This window comes from Rana temporaria, chromosome 10 (genome assembly GCF_905171775.1).
Source record: "Rana temporaria chromosome 10, aRanTem1.1, whole genome shotgun sequence".
Classification (NCBI taxonomy): domain Eukaryota; kingdom Metazoa; phylum Chordata; class Amphibia; order Anura; family Ranidae; genus Rana; species Rana temporaria.
In genome coordinates this window covers 2,949,861-2,962,797 of record NC_053498.1, presented here as the reverse complement: position 1 = coordinate 2,962,797, position 12,937 = coordinate 2,949,861, and the positions used below count along the sequence as shown (strand labels likewise).

At 53.6% G+C, this 12,937-nt stretch overlaps 1 protein-coding gene across 1 annotated transcript in view; it reads right to left on the bottom strand.

The window, feature by feature from the left end:
• Nucleotides 1-12,937, bottom strand: part of ALDH4A1 (aldehyde dehydrogenase 4 family member A1) — a 34,185-nt gene that overhangs the window by 19,316 nt on the left and 1,932 nt on the right. The window contains 5 exon segments of the mRNA XM_040326768.1: nucleotides 1,429-1,578; nucleotides 1,711-1,866; nucleotides 3,271-3,318; nucleotides 3,725-3,817; nucleotides 9,354-9,447. Coding sequence (XP_040182702.1) covers nucleotides 1,429-1,578; nucleotides 1,711-1,866; nucleotides 3,271-3,318; nucleotides 3,725-3,817; nucleotides 9,354-9,447 — 541 coding nt within the window.

The window sequence follows — 12,937 nt, the reverse complement described above, 5'->3', positions numbered from 1 at the left end:
TGCAGCCCTCGCTGTGCCCATTTGCAGCCCCCACTTGCAGCCCTTACTTGCAGCCCCCACTGTGCCCATTTGCAGCCGCAACTGTGCCCATTTATGCCCATTTGCAGCCCTCACTGTGCCCATTTATGCCCATTTGCAGCCCCCACTGTGACTGTGCCCATTTGCAGCCCCCACTTGCAGCCCTTGCTGTGCCTATTTGCAGCCCTCACTGTGCCCATTTATGCTTTTACTGTGCCCATTTGCAGCCCTCACTGTGCCCATTTCTACCCTTTTGCAGCCCTCGCTGTGCTCATTTGCAGCCCCCACTTGCAGCCCTTACTTGCTGCCCCCACTGTGCCCATTTGCAGCCCCCACTGTGCCCATTTATGCATTTACTGTGCCCATTTGCAGCCCTCACTGTGCCCATTTGCAGCCCTCACTGTGCCCATTTGCAGCCCCCACTGTACCCATTTGCAGCCCCCCCTTGCAGCCCTTGCTGTGCCTATTTGCAGCCCTCACTGTGCCCATTTATGCTTTTACTGTGCCCATTTGCAGCCCTCACTGTGCCCATTTGCAGCCCTCACTGTGCCCATTTGCAGCCCTCACTGTGTCTATTTATGCCCTTTTGCAGCCCTCGCTGTGCCCATTTGCAGCCCTTACTGTGCCCATTTGCAGCCCTCACTGTGCCCATTTGCAGCCCTCACTGTGCCCATTTGCAGCCCTCACTGTGCCCATTTGCAGCCCTTACTGTGCCCGTTTATGCCCTTTTGGAGCTTTCGCTGTGCCCATTTGCAGCCCTCACTGTGCCCATTTGAAGCCCCCACTGTGCCCATTTGCAGCCCCCACTTGCAGCCCTCGCTGTGCCCATTTGCAACCCTCACTGTTGCCCATCTGTAGCTCTCACTGTGCCCATTTGCGTCCCTCACTGTGCCCATTTGCGCCAATCTGCAGCCTCATGTACCTTGTTCCACCAACTTCTCCCGCTGTGTTTACTGTAGACAGCGGGCGTTGCCGGGTGCACTGCGCATGCGCGAGCACGTCCTTCGTTCATGCGATAATCCCTCATCACACACCAAGAAAGACGTTCTCGTGGACATGCTCGCGCATGCGCAGTGCACCCGGCAACGGCTACCGACTAGTTAACACATCGCCGACTCGAGTATAAGCCGGGAAATGCCCCGAAAAACTCGGCTTATACTCGAATATATACGGTACGTTTAATCCCAGCAACTATTTATACTTCATTTCTTGGAAGTAGGTGTGTGAATTGGGGCCCCAGAGCATTACTTTGCCCAGGGGCCCTTAATGCTATCAAGACGGCCCTGCCCCAAATGCCCCCGATGGAATGAAACGCGTTAACACCTTCCGCTTCACTATTCTGCACTCTGATTGCGTTCCTTTAGTCCCCTCCCCCCCTCCATGACCTATGACCTCTGCATGGTCTCGTACCTCCAGGCCGCGGTACACCAGAGTGTTGGTACTGATCGGCACACTGATTGGCTGCTCGTGCTGCAGCTGCAAGGCGTACTTGGCGTTGAATCGGAAAAAGTCGATGAGCTCAGCGGCCGCGTCGATTTCGGCCTGGATAACGGTTTTGCCCTACAAAAATAAAATAAAAAAATAATACATTTTATTAAAAATAATAAAACCCAGAGATTTCCGGTGGCTGTGAACCCCGCCATTGGACGGGAGCAGAGTGGGCGGAGTCTACTCATGGTCGGGGTCCCTTACCTGTCCAATCATGGTCTTGGCCAGAACCTCGGCTCTCCGGGGGCCACTCAGAAGGTCGGCGGCTTTGAAGAAGATCTGTGCGCGGTCCTCGGGCGGCCGGCGGTCCCATTCCTTGCGGGCGTATAGCGCGCCATTGATGGCTTTGTTGAGGAGTTCCTGCGGGACGGAGGTTCCGGTTCTCGTTATTTTGTACATTTAGGAGAAGAAGAATTTGAATTCCAGGCAAAGCCAATCAATACGCAGATAAGGGGAGGAGCCACAGACGTGCGTGTTCTGTCCATCCAGACCTGATATTTACACAGCTCTGCCACTAATAGATGGCCAACATCCACCCCAGAGAATATAAGAGAACGTTACATTTGTAGATGGATATTCTATACATTGTGCTACACTGCTACTACTGACCACCAATGTAAAGGAGGCATAGTTCCTACTGACCACCATTGTAAAGGAGGCATAGTTCCTACTGACCACCATTGTAAATGAGGCATAGTTCCTACTGACCACCATTGTAAATGAGGCATAGTTCCTACTGACCATCATTGTAAAGGAGGCATAGTTCCTATTGACCATCAATGTAAGGGGGACATAGTTGCTACTGACCACCAATGTAAAGGAGGCATTGCTCCTGCTGACCGCCAATGTAAGGGAGGCATAGTTCCTACTGACCACCAATGTAAATGAGGCATTGTTCCTACTGATCACCAATGTAAGGGGGTGCATAGTTCCTACTGACCACCAATGTAAAGGAGGCATAGTTCCTACTGACCATCAATGTAAGGAAGGCATAGTTCCTACTGACCATCATTGTAAAGGAGGCATAGTTCCTATTGACCATCAATGTAAGGAAGGCATAGTTCCTACTGACCACCAATGTAAAGAAGGGAATAGTTCCTACTGACCGCCAATGTAAGGGGGAGGGGCATTGGTCCTCCTGACCACCAATGTAAAGGTGGCATAGTTCCTACTGACCACCATTGTAAAGGAGGCATTGCTCCTGCTGACCGCCAATGTAAGGGAGGCATAGTTCCTACTGACCACCAATGTAAATGAGGCATTGTTCCTACTGATCACCAATGTAAGGGGGTGCATAGTTCCTACTGACCACCAATGTAAAGGAGGCATAGTTCCTACTGACCATCAATGTAAGGAAGGCATAGTTCCTACTGACCATCAATGTAAGGAAGGCATAGTTCCTACTGACCACCAATGTAAAGAAGGGAATAGTTCCTACTGACCGCCAATGTAAGGGGGAGGGGCATTGGTCCTCCTGACCACCAATGTAAAGGTGGCATAGTTCCTACTGACCACCATTGTAAAGGAGGCATAGTTCCTATTGACCACCATTGTAAAGGAGGCATAGTTCCTACTGACCACCATTGTAAAGGAGGCATAGTTCCTACTGACCACCATTGTAAAGGAGGCATAGTTCCTACTGACCACCAATGGACAGGATAGATGGGAGACGGATGTTGGGATTGGTGATCACACATCTCTGAAAAGAAACATTTTGAGGGAACATTTGAAATCTTTGGGGGGAGGGGGGAGTCGGGTCCTTACCTGGTCGGCATAGCACTATTTGGCCACTTTGTGAGAATGATTAAACGGCTGAAATGAAATAACAGAACATCAGTGAGAAGAGTCCGAAAAAGTCTCATTGTTCAATCCTGACACTACACAGACCTCCCCCCAGGGGTGTGTCCCACCATACCATGCATGGGCGGAGCTCAGCACCTCTGCGGGCGGAGCCTCGGCCACTTCTGCGGGCGGGGAGCTCGGCCACCTCTGCGGGCGGGGAGCTCGGCCACCTCTGCGGGCGGGGACCTCGGCCACCTCTGCGGGCGGGGACCTCGGCCACCTCTGCGGGCGGGGACCTCGGCCACCTCTGCGGGCGGGGACCTCGGCCACCTCTGCGGGCGGGGACCTCGGCCACCTCTGCGGGCGGGGAGCTCGGCCACCTCTGCAGAGTCGCGTGAGAATCACACTTTGAAAATCAAGAAGAAATCAATCTTACCGAAACCTGGTATCTGATGTCTTTGGTCCACACCGCTTCTCCTCCAACCACACACGGGATCTCCTCCGTCTTATCTTCCAGTTCATGGAGTGCCTGGCACAGAACAGAGGTTAGGTGAGCACCAGAGACCGTGACTTCTAATGCCCCCATCCTCTGACCCCTGATGATAAATGCCCCCATCCACTGATCCTTAATAAATGTCCCCATCTACTGACCCAAGACCAGTGCCCCATCCATTGACCCTTGACCAATGCCCCCATCCTCTGATCCACTGGCCAATGCCCCCATCATCTGATCCATTGGCCAATGCCCCCATCCTCTGATCCACTGGCCAATGCCCCCATCCTCTGATCCACTGGCCAATGCCCCCATCATCTGATCCATTGGCCAATGCCCCCATCCTCTGATCCACTGGCCAATGCCCCCATCCTCTGATCCACTGGCCAATGCCCCCATCCTCTGATAAATGCCCCCCATCCTCTGATCCACTGGCCAATGCCCCCATCCTCTGATCCACTGGCCAATGCCCTCATCCTCTGATCCACTGGCCCCATCCTCTGATCCACTGGCCAATGCCCCCATCCTCTGATCCACTGGCCAATGCCCCCATCATCTGATCCATTGGCCAATGCCCCCATCCTCTGATCCACTGGCCAATGCCCCCATCATCTGATCCATTGGCCAATGCCCCCATCCTCTGATCCACTGGCCAATGCCCCCATCCTCTGATAAATGCCCCCCATCCTCTGATCCACTGGCCAATGCCCCCATCCTCTGATCCACTGGCCAATGCCCTCATCCTCTGATCCACTGGCCCATCATCTGATCCATTGGCCAATGCCCCCATCCTCTGATCCACTGGCCAATGCCCCCATCCTCTGATAAATGCCCCCCATCCTCTGATCCACTGGCCAATGCCCCCATCCTCTGATCCACTGGCCAATGCCCTCATCCTCTGATCCACTGGCCAATGCCCCCCCATCCTCTGATCCACTGGCCAATGCCCCCCATCCTCTGATCCACTGGCCCCATCCTCTGATCCACTGGCCAATGCCCCCCCATCCTCTGATCCACTGGCCAATGCCCCCCCATCCTCTGATCCACTGGCCAATGCCCCCCCATCCTCTGATCCACTGGCCCCATCCTCTGATCCACTGGCCAATGGCCCCCCATCCTCTGATCCACTGGCCAATGCCCCCATCCTCTGATCCACTGGCCAATGCCCCCATCCTCTGATCCACTGGCCAATGCCCCCATCCTCTGATCCACTGGCCAATGCCCCCATCCTCTGATCCACTGGCCAATGCCCCCATCCTCTGATAAATGCCCCCCATCCTCTGATCCACTGGCCAATGCCCCCATCCTCTGATCCACTGGCCAATGCCCCCATCCTCTGATCCACTGGCCAATGCCCCCCATCATCTAATAAATGCCCCCCATCCACTGACCTCAGACCAATGCCCCCTTCCTCTAATCCCTGAGGAATGCCCCCTTCCTCTAATCCCTGAGGAATGCCCCCCCTCCTCTAATCCCTGAGGAATGCCCCCCCTCCTCTAATCCCTGAGGAATGCCCCCCCTCCTCTAATCCCTGAGGAATGCCCCCCTCCTCTAATCCCTGAGGAATGCCCCATCCACTGACCCCTGATAAATGCCCCATCCACTGACCTCAGACCAATGCCCCCATCTACTGACCTCAGACCAATGCCCCCATCTACTGACCTCAGACCAATGCCCCCATCCTCTGATCCATTGGCCAATGCCCCCATCCTCTGATCCACTGGCCAATGCCCCCATCCTCTGATCCACTGGCCAATGCCCCCATCCTCTGATAAATGCCCCCCATCCTCTGATCCACTGGCCAATGCCCCCATCCTCTGATCCACTGGCCAATGCCCTCATCCTCTGATCCACTGGCCCCATCCTCTGATCCACTGGCCAATGCCCCCATCCTCTGATCCACTGGCCAATGCCCCCATCATCTGATCCATTGGCCAATGCCCCCATCCTCTGATCCACTGGCCAATGCCCCCATCATCTGATCCATTGGCCAATGCCCCCATCCTCTGATCCACTGGCCAATGCCCCCATCCTCTGATAAATGCCCCCCATCCTCTGATCCACTGGCCAATGCCCCCATCCTCTGATCCACTGGCCAATGCCCTCATCCTCTGATCCACTGGCCCATCATCTGATCCATTGGCCAATGCCCCCATCCTCTGATCCACTGGCCAATGCCCCCATCCTCTGATAAATGCCCCCCATCCTCTGATCCACTGGCCAATGCCCCCATCCTCTGATCCACTGGCCAATGCCCTCATCCTCTGATCCACTGGCCAATGCCCCCCCATCCTCTGATCCACTGGCCAATGCCCCCCATCCTCTGATCCACTGGCCCCATCCTCTGATCCACTGGCCAATGCCCCCCCATCCTCTGATCCACTGGCCAATGCCCCCCCATCCTCTGATCCACTGGCCAATGCCCCCCCATCCTCTGATCCACTGGCCCCATCCTCTGATCCACTGGCCAATGGCCCCCCATCCTCTGATCCACTGGCCAATGCCCCCATCCTCTGATCCACTGGCCAATGCCCCCATCCTCTGATCCACTGGCCAATGCCCCCATCCTCTGATCCACTGGCCAATGCCCCCATTCTCTGATCCACTGGCCAATGCCCCCCATCATCTAATAAATGCCCCCCATCCACTGACCTCAGACCAATGCCCCCTTCCTCTAATCCCTGAGGAATGCCCCCTTCCTCTAATCCCTGAGGAATGCCCCCCCTCCTCTAATCCCTGAGGAATGCCCCCCCTCCTCTAATCCCTGAGGAATGCCCCCCCTCCTCTAATCCCTGAGGAATGCCCCCCCTCCTCTAATCCCTGAGGAATGCCCCCCCTCCTCTAATCCCTGAGGAATGCCCCATCCACTGACCCCTGATAAATGCCCCATCCACTGACCTCAGACCAATGCCCCCATCTACTGACCTCAGACCAATGCCCCCATCTACTGACCTCAGACCAATGCCCCCATCCTCTGATCCCTGATAAATGCCCCCATCCTCTGATCCCTGATAAATGCCCCCATCTATTGACCTCAGACCAGTGCCCCATCCATTGACCCTTGACCAATGTCCCCATCCAATGATCCCTGGCTAATGCCCCCCAATCCACTGATCCTTGGCTAATGCCCCCCAATCCACTGATCCTTGGCTAATGCCCCCCAATCCACTGATCCTTGGCTAATGCCCCCCCATCCACTGATCCCTGGCTAATGGAAGCACCTTGCTGGGCCATAAAGCCAATTTTTAGATAAAGTGTAGAAATAGAAAAGGGTCGCTATAGTTTACAGAGATCACGAGAACCGCGGAAGATGGGGGGGGGGGGGAGGGGGGGGGTCAGGCCGGTTCAGTGACGGCGAACGCACAGTCAGCGGATTGGCTGTGAATCATTTACAGGATCTGGCCGGGAATTTGTTGGACGGAATCATCTGATGAACCTGGAAAGTTATTACCAGAGCTAATCATTACCAGAGTGACCCCACAGCTGTGTCCGCTTCATTCTTCCCAGGTGTAATACCTCCCAACCCCCGAAATGTGCTTCATTCTTCCCAGGTGTCATACCTCCCATCTCTGAAATGTGCTTCATTCTTCCCAGGTGTCATACCTCCCATCCCCCGAAATGTGCTTCATTCTTCCCAGGTGTAATACCTCCCACCCCCCGAAATGTGCTTCATTCTTCCCAGGTGTCATACCTCCCATCTCCGAAATGTGCTTCATTCTTCCCAGGTGTAATACCTCCCACCCCCCGAAATGTGCTTCATTCTTCCCAGGTGTAATACCTCCCACCCCCGAAATGTGCTTCATTCTTCCCAGGTGTCATACCTCCCATCCCCCGAAATGTGCTTCATTCTTCCCAGGTGTCATACCTCCCAACCCCCGAAATGTGCTTCATTCTTCCCAGGTGTCATACCTCCCAACCCCCGAAATGTGCTTCATTCTTCCCAGGTGTCATACCTCCCACCCCCCGAAATGTGCTTCATTCTTCCCAGGTGTAATACCTCCCACCCCCGAAATGTGCTTCATTCTTCCCAGGTGTAATACCTCCCATCCCCCGAAATGTGCTTCATTCTTCCCAGGTGTAATACCTCCCATCCCCCGAAATGTGCTTCATTCTTCCCAGGTGTAATACCTCCCACCCCCGAAATGTGCTTCATTCTTCCCAGGTGTCATACCTCCCAACCCCCGAAATGTGCTTCATTCTTCCCAGGTGTCATACCTCCCACCCCCCGAAATGTGCTTCATTCTTCCCAGGTGTAATACCTCCCACCCCCGAAATGTGCTTCATTCTTCCAGGTGTAATACCTCCCATCTCCGAAATGTGCTTCATTCTTCCCCGGTGTAATACCTCCCACCCCCCGAAATGTGCTTCATTCTTCCCAGGTGTAATACCTCCCACCCCCGAAATGTGCTTCATTCTTCCAGGTGTCATACCTCCCATCCCCCGAAATGTGCTTCATTCTTCCCCGGTGTAATACCTCCCACCCCCGAAATGTGCTTCATTCTTCCCCGGTGTAATACCTCCCACCCCCGAAATGTGCTTCATTCTTCCCAGGTGTCATACCTCCCACCCCCCGAAATGTGCTTCATTCTTCCCCGGTGTCATACCTCCCAACCCCCGAAATGTGCTTCATTCTTCCCAGGTGTAATACCTCCCATCTCCGAAATGTGCTTCATTCTTCCCAGGTGTAATACCTCCCACCCCCGAAATGTGCTTCATTCTTCCCAGGTGTAATACCTCCCACCCCCGAAATGTGCTTCATTCTTCCCAGGTGTCATACCTCCCACCCCCCGAAATGTGCTTCATTCTTCCCAGGTGTAATACCTCCCACCCCCGAAATGTGCTTCATTCTTCCAGGTGTAATACCTCCCATCTCCGAAATGTGCTTCATTCTTCCCCGGTGTAATACCTCCCACCCCCGAAATGTGCTTCATTCTTCCCAGGTGTAATACCTCCCAACCCCCGAAATGTGCTTGTGTGAGGCAGGACAGCGAAATCGACCCTGAACACAGCGCAGGCTGATTATCCTTGGTGTCCAATGGGAAATGATCTCTCTATATACAGTAGGATATATACTGAGATATATATATGGGCGGGTCCTTGTCACTATATACTGCTTATACATTTACGTTTTTTTGGTTGTAAAATGACAAAATTTGGGAAATTTAAAGGGGTGTGAATACTTTTTCTAGACACTGTATGTCAGAGGGTCCTTGTCACTTTATAATGTCCACATACAGTATCTGACAAAAGTAAGTACACCCCTCAGTCACTTTTCTTGTATCTTTTCATGTGACAACACTGAAGAAATGACACTTTGTATCTACAATGTTGTGTAGTGAGTGTGCACAGGGGGGAGGGGTGTACACGGGGGGGGGGGGGAGTGTACACAGGGGGGGAGGGGTGTACATGGGGGGGGAGGAGGAGTGTACAGCTTGTATAACAAATAACTCAACACACAGCCATTAATCTCTAAACCCGCTGGCAACAAAAGTCGGTACACCCCCTAAGTGAAAATGAGGGTCCTTGTCTCTATATTCTATGCATAGAACAGTCCAAGGCGGGGTGTCCTTACTTTCTGGAGAGCGGCTCTCTCGGGGCTGCCGTGGTTGAATTCCAGGATCGGCTCGTTCTTGACTTCGGCCGCGGCGCAGTGGTGCCATCGTAGTCTGTGGGGTACAAGGAATAAAGGGTGAGATTTATTGATCTAGGACAGGGGTCTCCAAACCCCGGCCCGCGGGCCACATCCGGCCTGCTTGTGTGTTTTATCCGGCCCGCAGTGTAAACAAAGCCGCCCATGCTGCCACGCCATGAGAAGCCGAGGCGCCGCGCGGCACTGGACCCAAGTGTTGGCTAGTCCAAGCCCGTCTTGGACCCATGGCTTGTTAGTCCAGGCCGTCTTGGACCCATGGCTTGTTAGTCCAAGCCCGTCTTGGACCCATGGCTTGTTAGTCCAGGCCGTCTTGGACCCATGAGTTGTTAGTCTAGGCCAGTGATGGCAAACGTTGGCACCCCAGATGCCTTGGAACCACATTTCCCATGATGCTCCACTACACTGCAGAGTGCATGAGCATCATGGGAAATGTAGTTCGAAAACATCTGGGGTGTCGAGGTTCTCCATCACTGGTCTGGACTAAACTCATGGGACCAAGACGGCCTAAACCAGTGATGGTGAACCTCGGCACCCCAGATGTTTTCGAACTACATTTCCCATGATGCTCTGGCACTCAGTGCAGTGGAGCATCATGGGAAATGTAATTCGAAAACATCAGGGGTGCGGAGGTTCGCCATCACTGGTCAAGGCCGTCTTGGTCCCATGAGTTTAGTCCAGGCCGTCTTGGACCCATGAGTTTAGTCCAGGCCAATGATGGAGAACCTTGGCACCCCCAGATGGTTCCGAACTACATTTCCCATGATGCTCCACTACACTGCGGAGTGCATGAGCATCATGGGAAATGTAGTTTTGAAAACATCTGGGGTGCCGAGGTTCTTCATCACTGGTCAAGGCCTTCTTGGACCCATGTGTTTAGTCCAGGCCGTCTTGGACCCATGAGTTTAGTCCAGGCCGTCTTGGACCCATGAGTTTAGTCCAGGCCGTCTTGGACCCATGTGTTTAGTCCAGGCCGTCTTGGACCCATGTGTTTAGTCCAGGCCGTCTTGGACCCATGTGTTTAGTCCAGGCCGTCTTGGACCCATGAGTTTAGTCCAGGCCGTCTTGGACCCATGAGTTTAGTCCAGGCCGTCTTGGACCCATGAGTTTAGTCCAGGCCGTCTTGGACCCATGAGTTTAGTCCAGGCCGTCTTGGACCCATGAGTTTAGTCCAGGCCGTCTTGGACCCATGAGTTTAGTCCAGGCCGTCTTGGACCCATGAGTTTAGTCCAGGCTGTCTTGGACCCATGAGTTTAGTCCAGGCTGTCTTGGACCCATGAGTTTAGTCCAGGCTGTCTTGGACCCATGAGTTTAGTCCAGGCTGTCTTGGACCCATGAGTTTAGTCCAGGCCGTCTTGGACCCATGAGTTTAGTCCAGGCTGTCTTGGACCCATGAGTTTAGTCCAGGCTGTCTTGGACCCATGAGTTTAGTCCAGGCCGTCTTGGACCCATGAGTTTAGTCCAGGCCGTCTTGGACCCATGAGTTTAGTCCAGGCTGTCTTGGACCCATGAGTTTAGTCCAGGCTGTCTTGGACCCATGAGTTTAGTCCAGGCTGTCTTGGACCCATGAGTTTAGTCCAGGCCGTCTTGGTTGTAATATATGCAAAAATAATAAATGCACATTTTTTCAATTATTATATGGGGAGCATTTCGTTTTTTTGGTGTGCAGCTGGTGGAGTCGGCCTATAAGGAGCACCCAATAATCTGTAGATATGACCCCTGTGTTCTATTTAGAGTGAGTCCCCCCCCCCCCGGATGCCCCACCAGACAGACCTGTGAGACTCATTGACATGTCATGTGTTGATGATGGAGCCCGGGGCTCCTCCTCCCAGCTGTGACACCAGGTCGGGTTCTGTGCCGTCAGCAGGATCCCACACTGGGAGGGACTGGGAACCAGTTCTGCTGCTCTGCTGGTGCCTGGAGGACTGAACCTCCCAAGGCTCATTAATAAGGAAAAACAGGAGAAACAACAAACACACCGAAGTTCTCTATTGTCTGTCACCGTTTAGTAGATAACATGTCAGCTGACTCCGCCCATCATCCCCTCATTATGATAGAGAAGCCCCCGGATCTCCAATAGCCAATCCCGTGCCTCCGTGGGAAGGAAACGCGTTTGTTTCGTATTCGCTGATTCCGGGATAAAACAATAAATATTTGTTTAGTTGGTGTAAATATCAGACAAGTAATCTCTCATCCTGCCAGCAGGTGGAGCCGTCGTCTCCTTTTCACATAATTATCATGATGACTTTTTAGCTGTGATCACATTGTATAAGACTGACTCCGCCCCCTTTGGGGAGGGGTCAGGGGGAGGTTTCAATCAGACAAAGGGAGCTGCAAAGCAAGTTTTTCGCACTCCTTGTGTAACCCGCGGGGGGCCCTTTGTATTCCATGTTTATTTGTGTATTCGGTGAACAAGATAACCCCCCCCCCCCATGGAATGAAGGGACTCTTGTCCCCACCCCCACGTCCTCCCCCTCCCCCGCTGTGGGCTGATGGGAACCTGAACAATGAACTTCTCTTATTGGCTCTTTGCTGTATCCTTTCCATATAAGAAGTGCCTGCTGATCCTGCCAGAAATCTTGTCAGCCGGCCACTTCCTGTGCTCTCTGCCTCTGATGGAGAATATGAATTAAATTGTTCCCAATTCTCTCCTTGGACTACAGAACACCTCCCCTGTGTTATGGAGATGGGGAGGGGTGTTCTGTAGTCCTGTACCAGGGTCACTCTAGGACAGGAAATGTATGGACAGGATCACCAGGTACAACCCCCTCCCCCAGGGCAGTATATGGGCACAGCATGGAAGGGCCTATATGGGAACAGTACAGGAGGGCGGTATATTTTGCAGAGTGGAGAAAGGGTGGTATATGGGCACAGCGGGGGAGGGCAGTGTATGGGCACAGCGGAGGAGGGCCGTATATGGGCACAGCGGGGGAGGGCAGTATATGGGCACAGCGGAGGAGGGCCGTATATGGGCACAGCGGGGGAGGGCAGTATATGGGGACAGCGGAGGAGGGCCGTATATGGGCACAGCGGAGGAAAGCAGTATATAGGCACAGTATTAGGAGGGCAGTATATGGGCACAGTATAGGAGGGCAGTATATGGGCACAGTATAGGAGGGTGGTTGATTGGCACAGTGGAGAAAGGGCCGTATATGGGCACAGTGGGGGAGGGCAGTATATGGGCACAGCGGAGGAAAGCAGTATATGGGCACAGTATAGGAGGGTGGTATATTGGCAGAGTGGAGAAAGGGCAGTATATGGGCACAGCGGAGGAGGGCAGTATATGGGCACAGCGGAGGAAAGCAGTATATGGGCACAGTATAGGAGGGTGGTATATTGGCAGAGTGGAGAAAGGGTGGTATATGGGCACAGCGGGGGAGGGCAGTGTATGGGCACAGCGGAGGAGGGCCGAATATGGGCACAGCGGAGGAAAGCAGTATATGGGCACAGTATAGGAGGGTGGTATATTGGCAGAGTGGAGAAAGGGTGGTATATGGGCACAGCGGGGG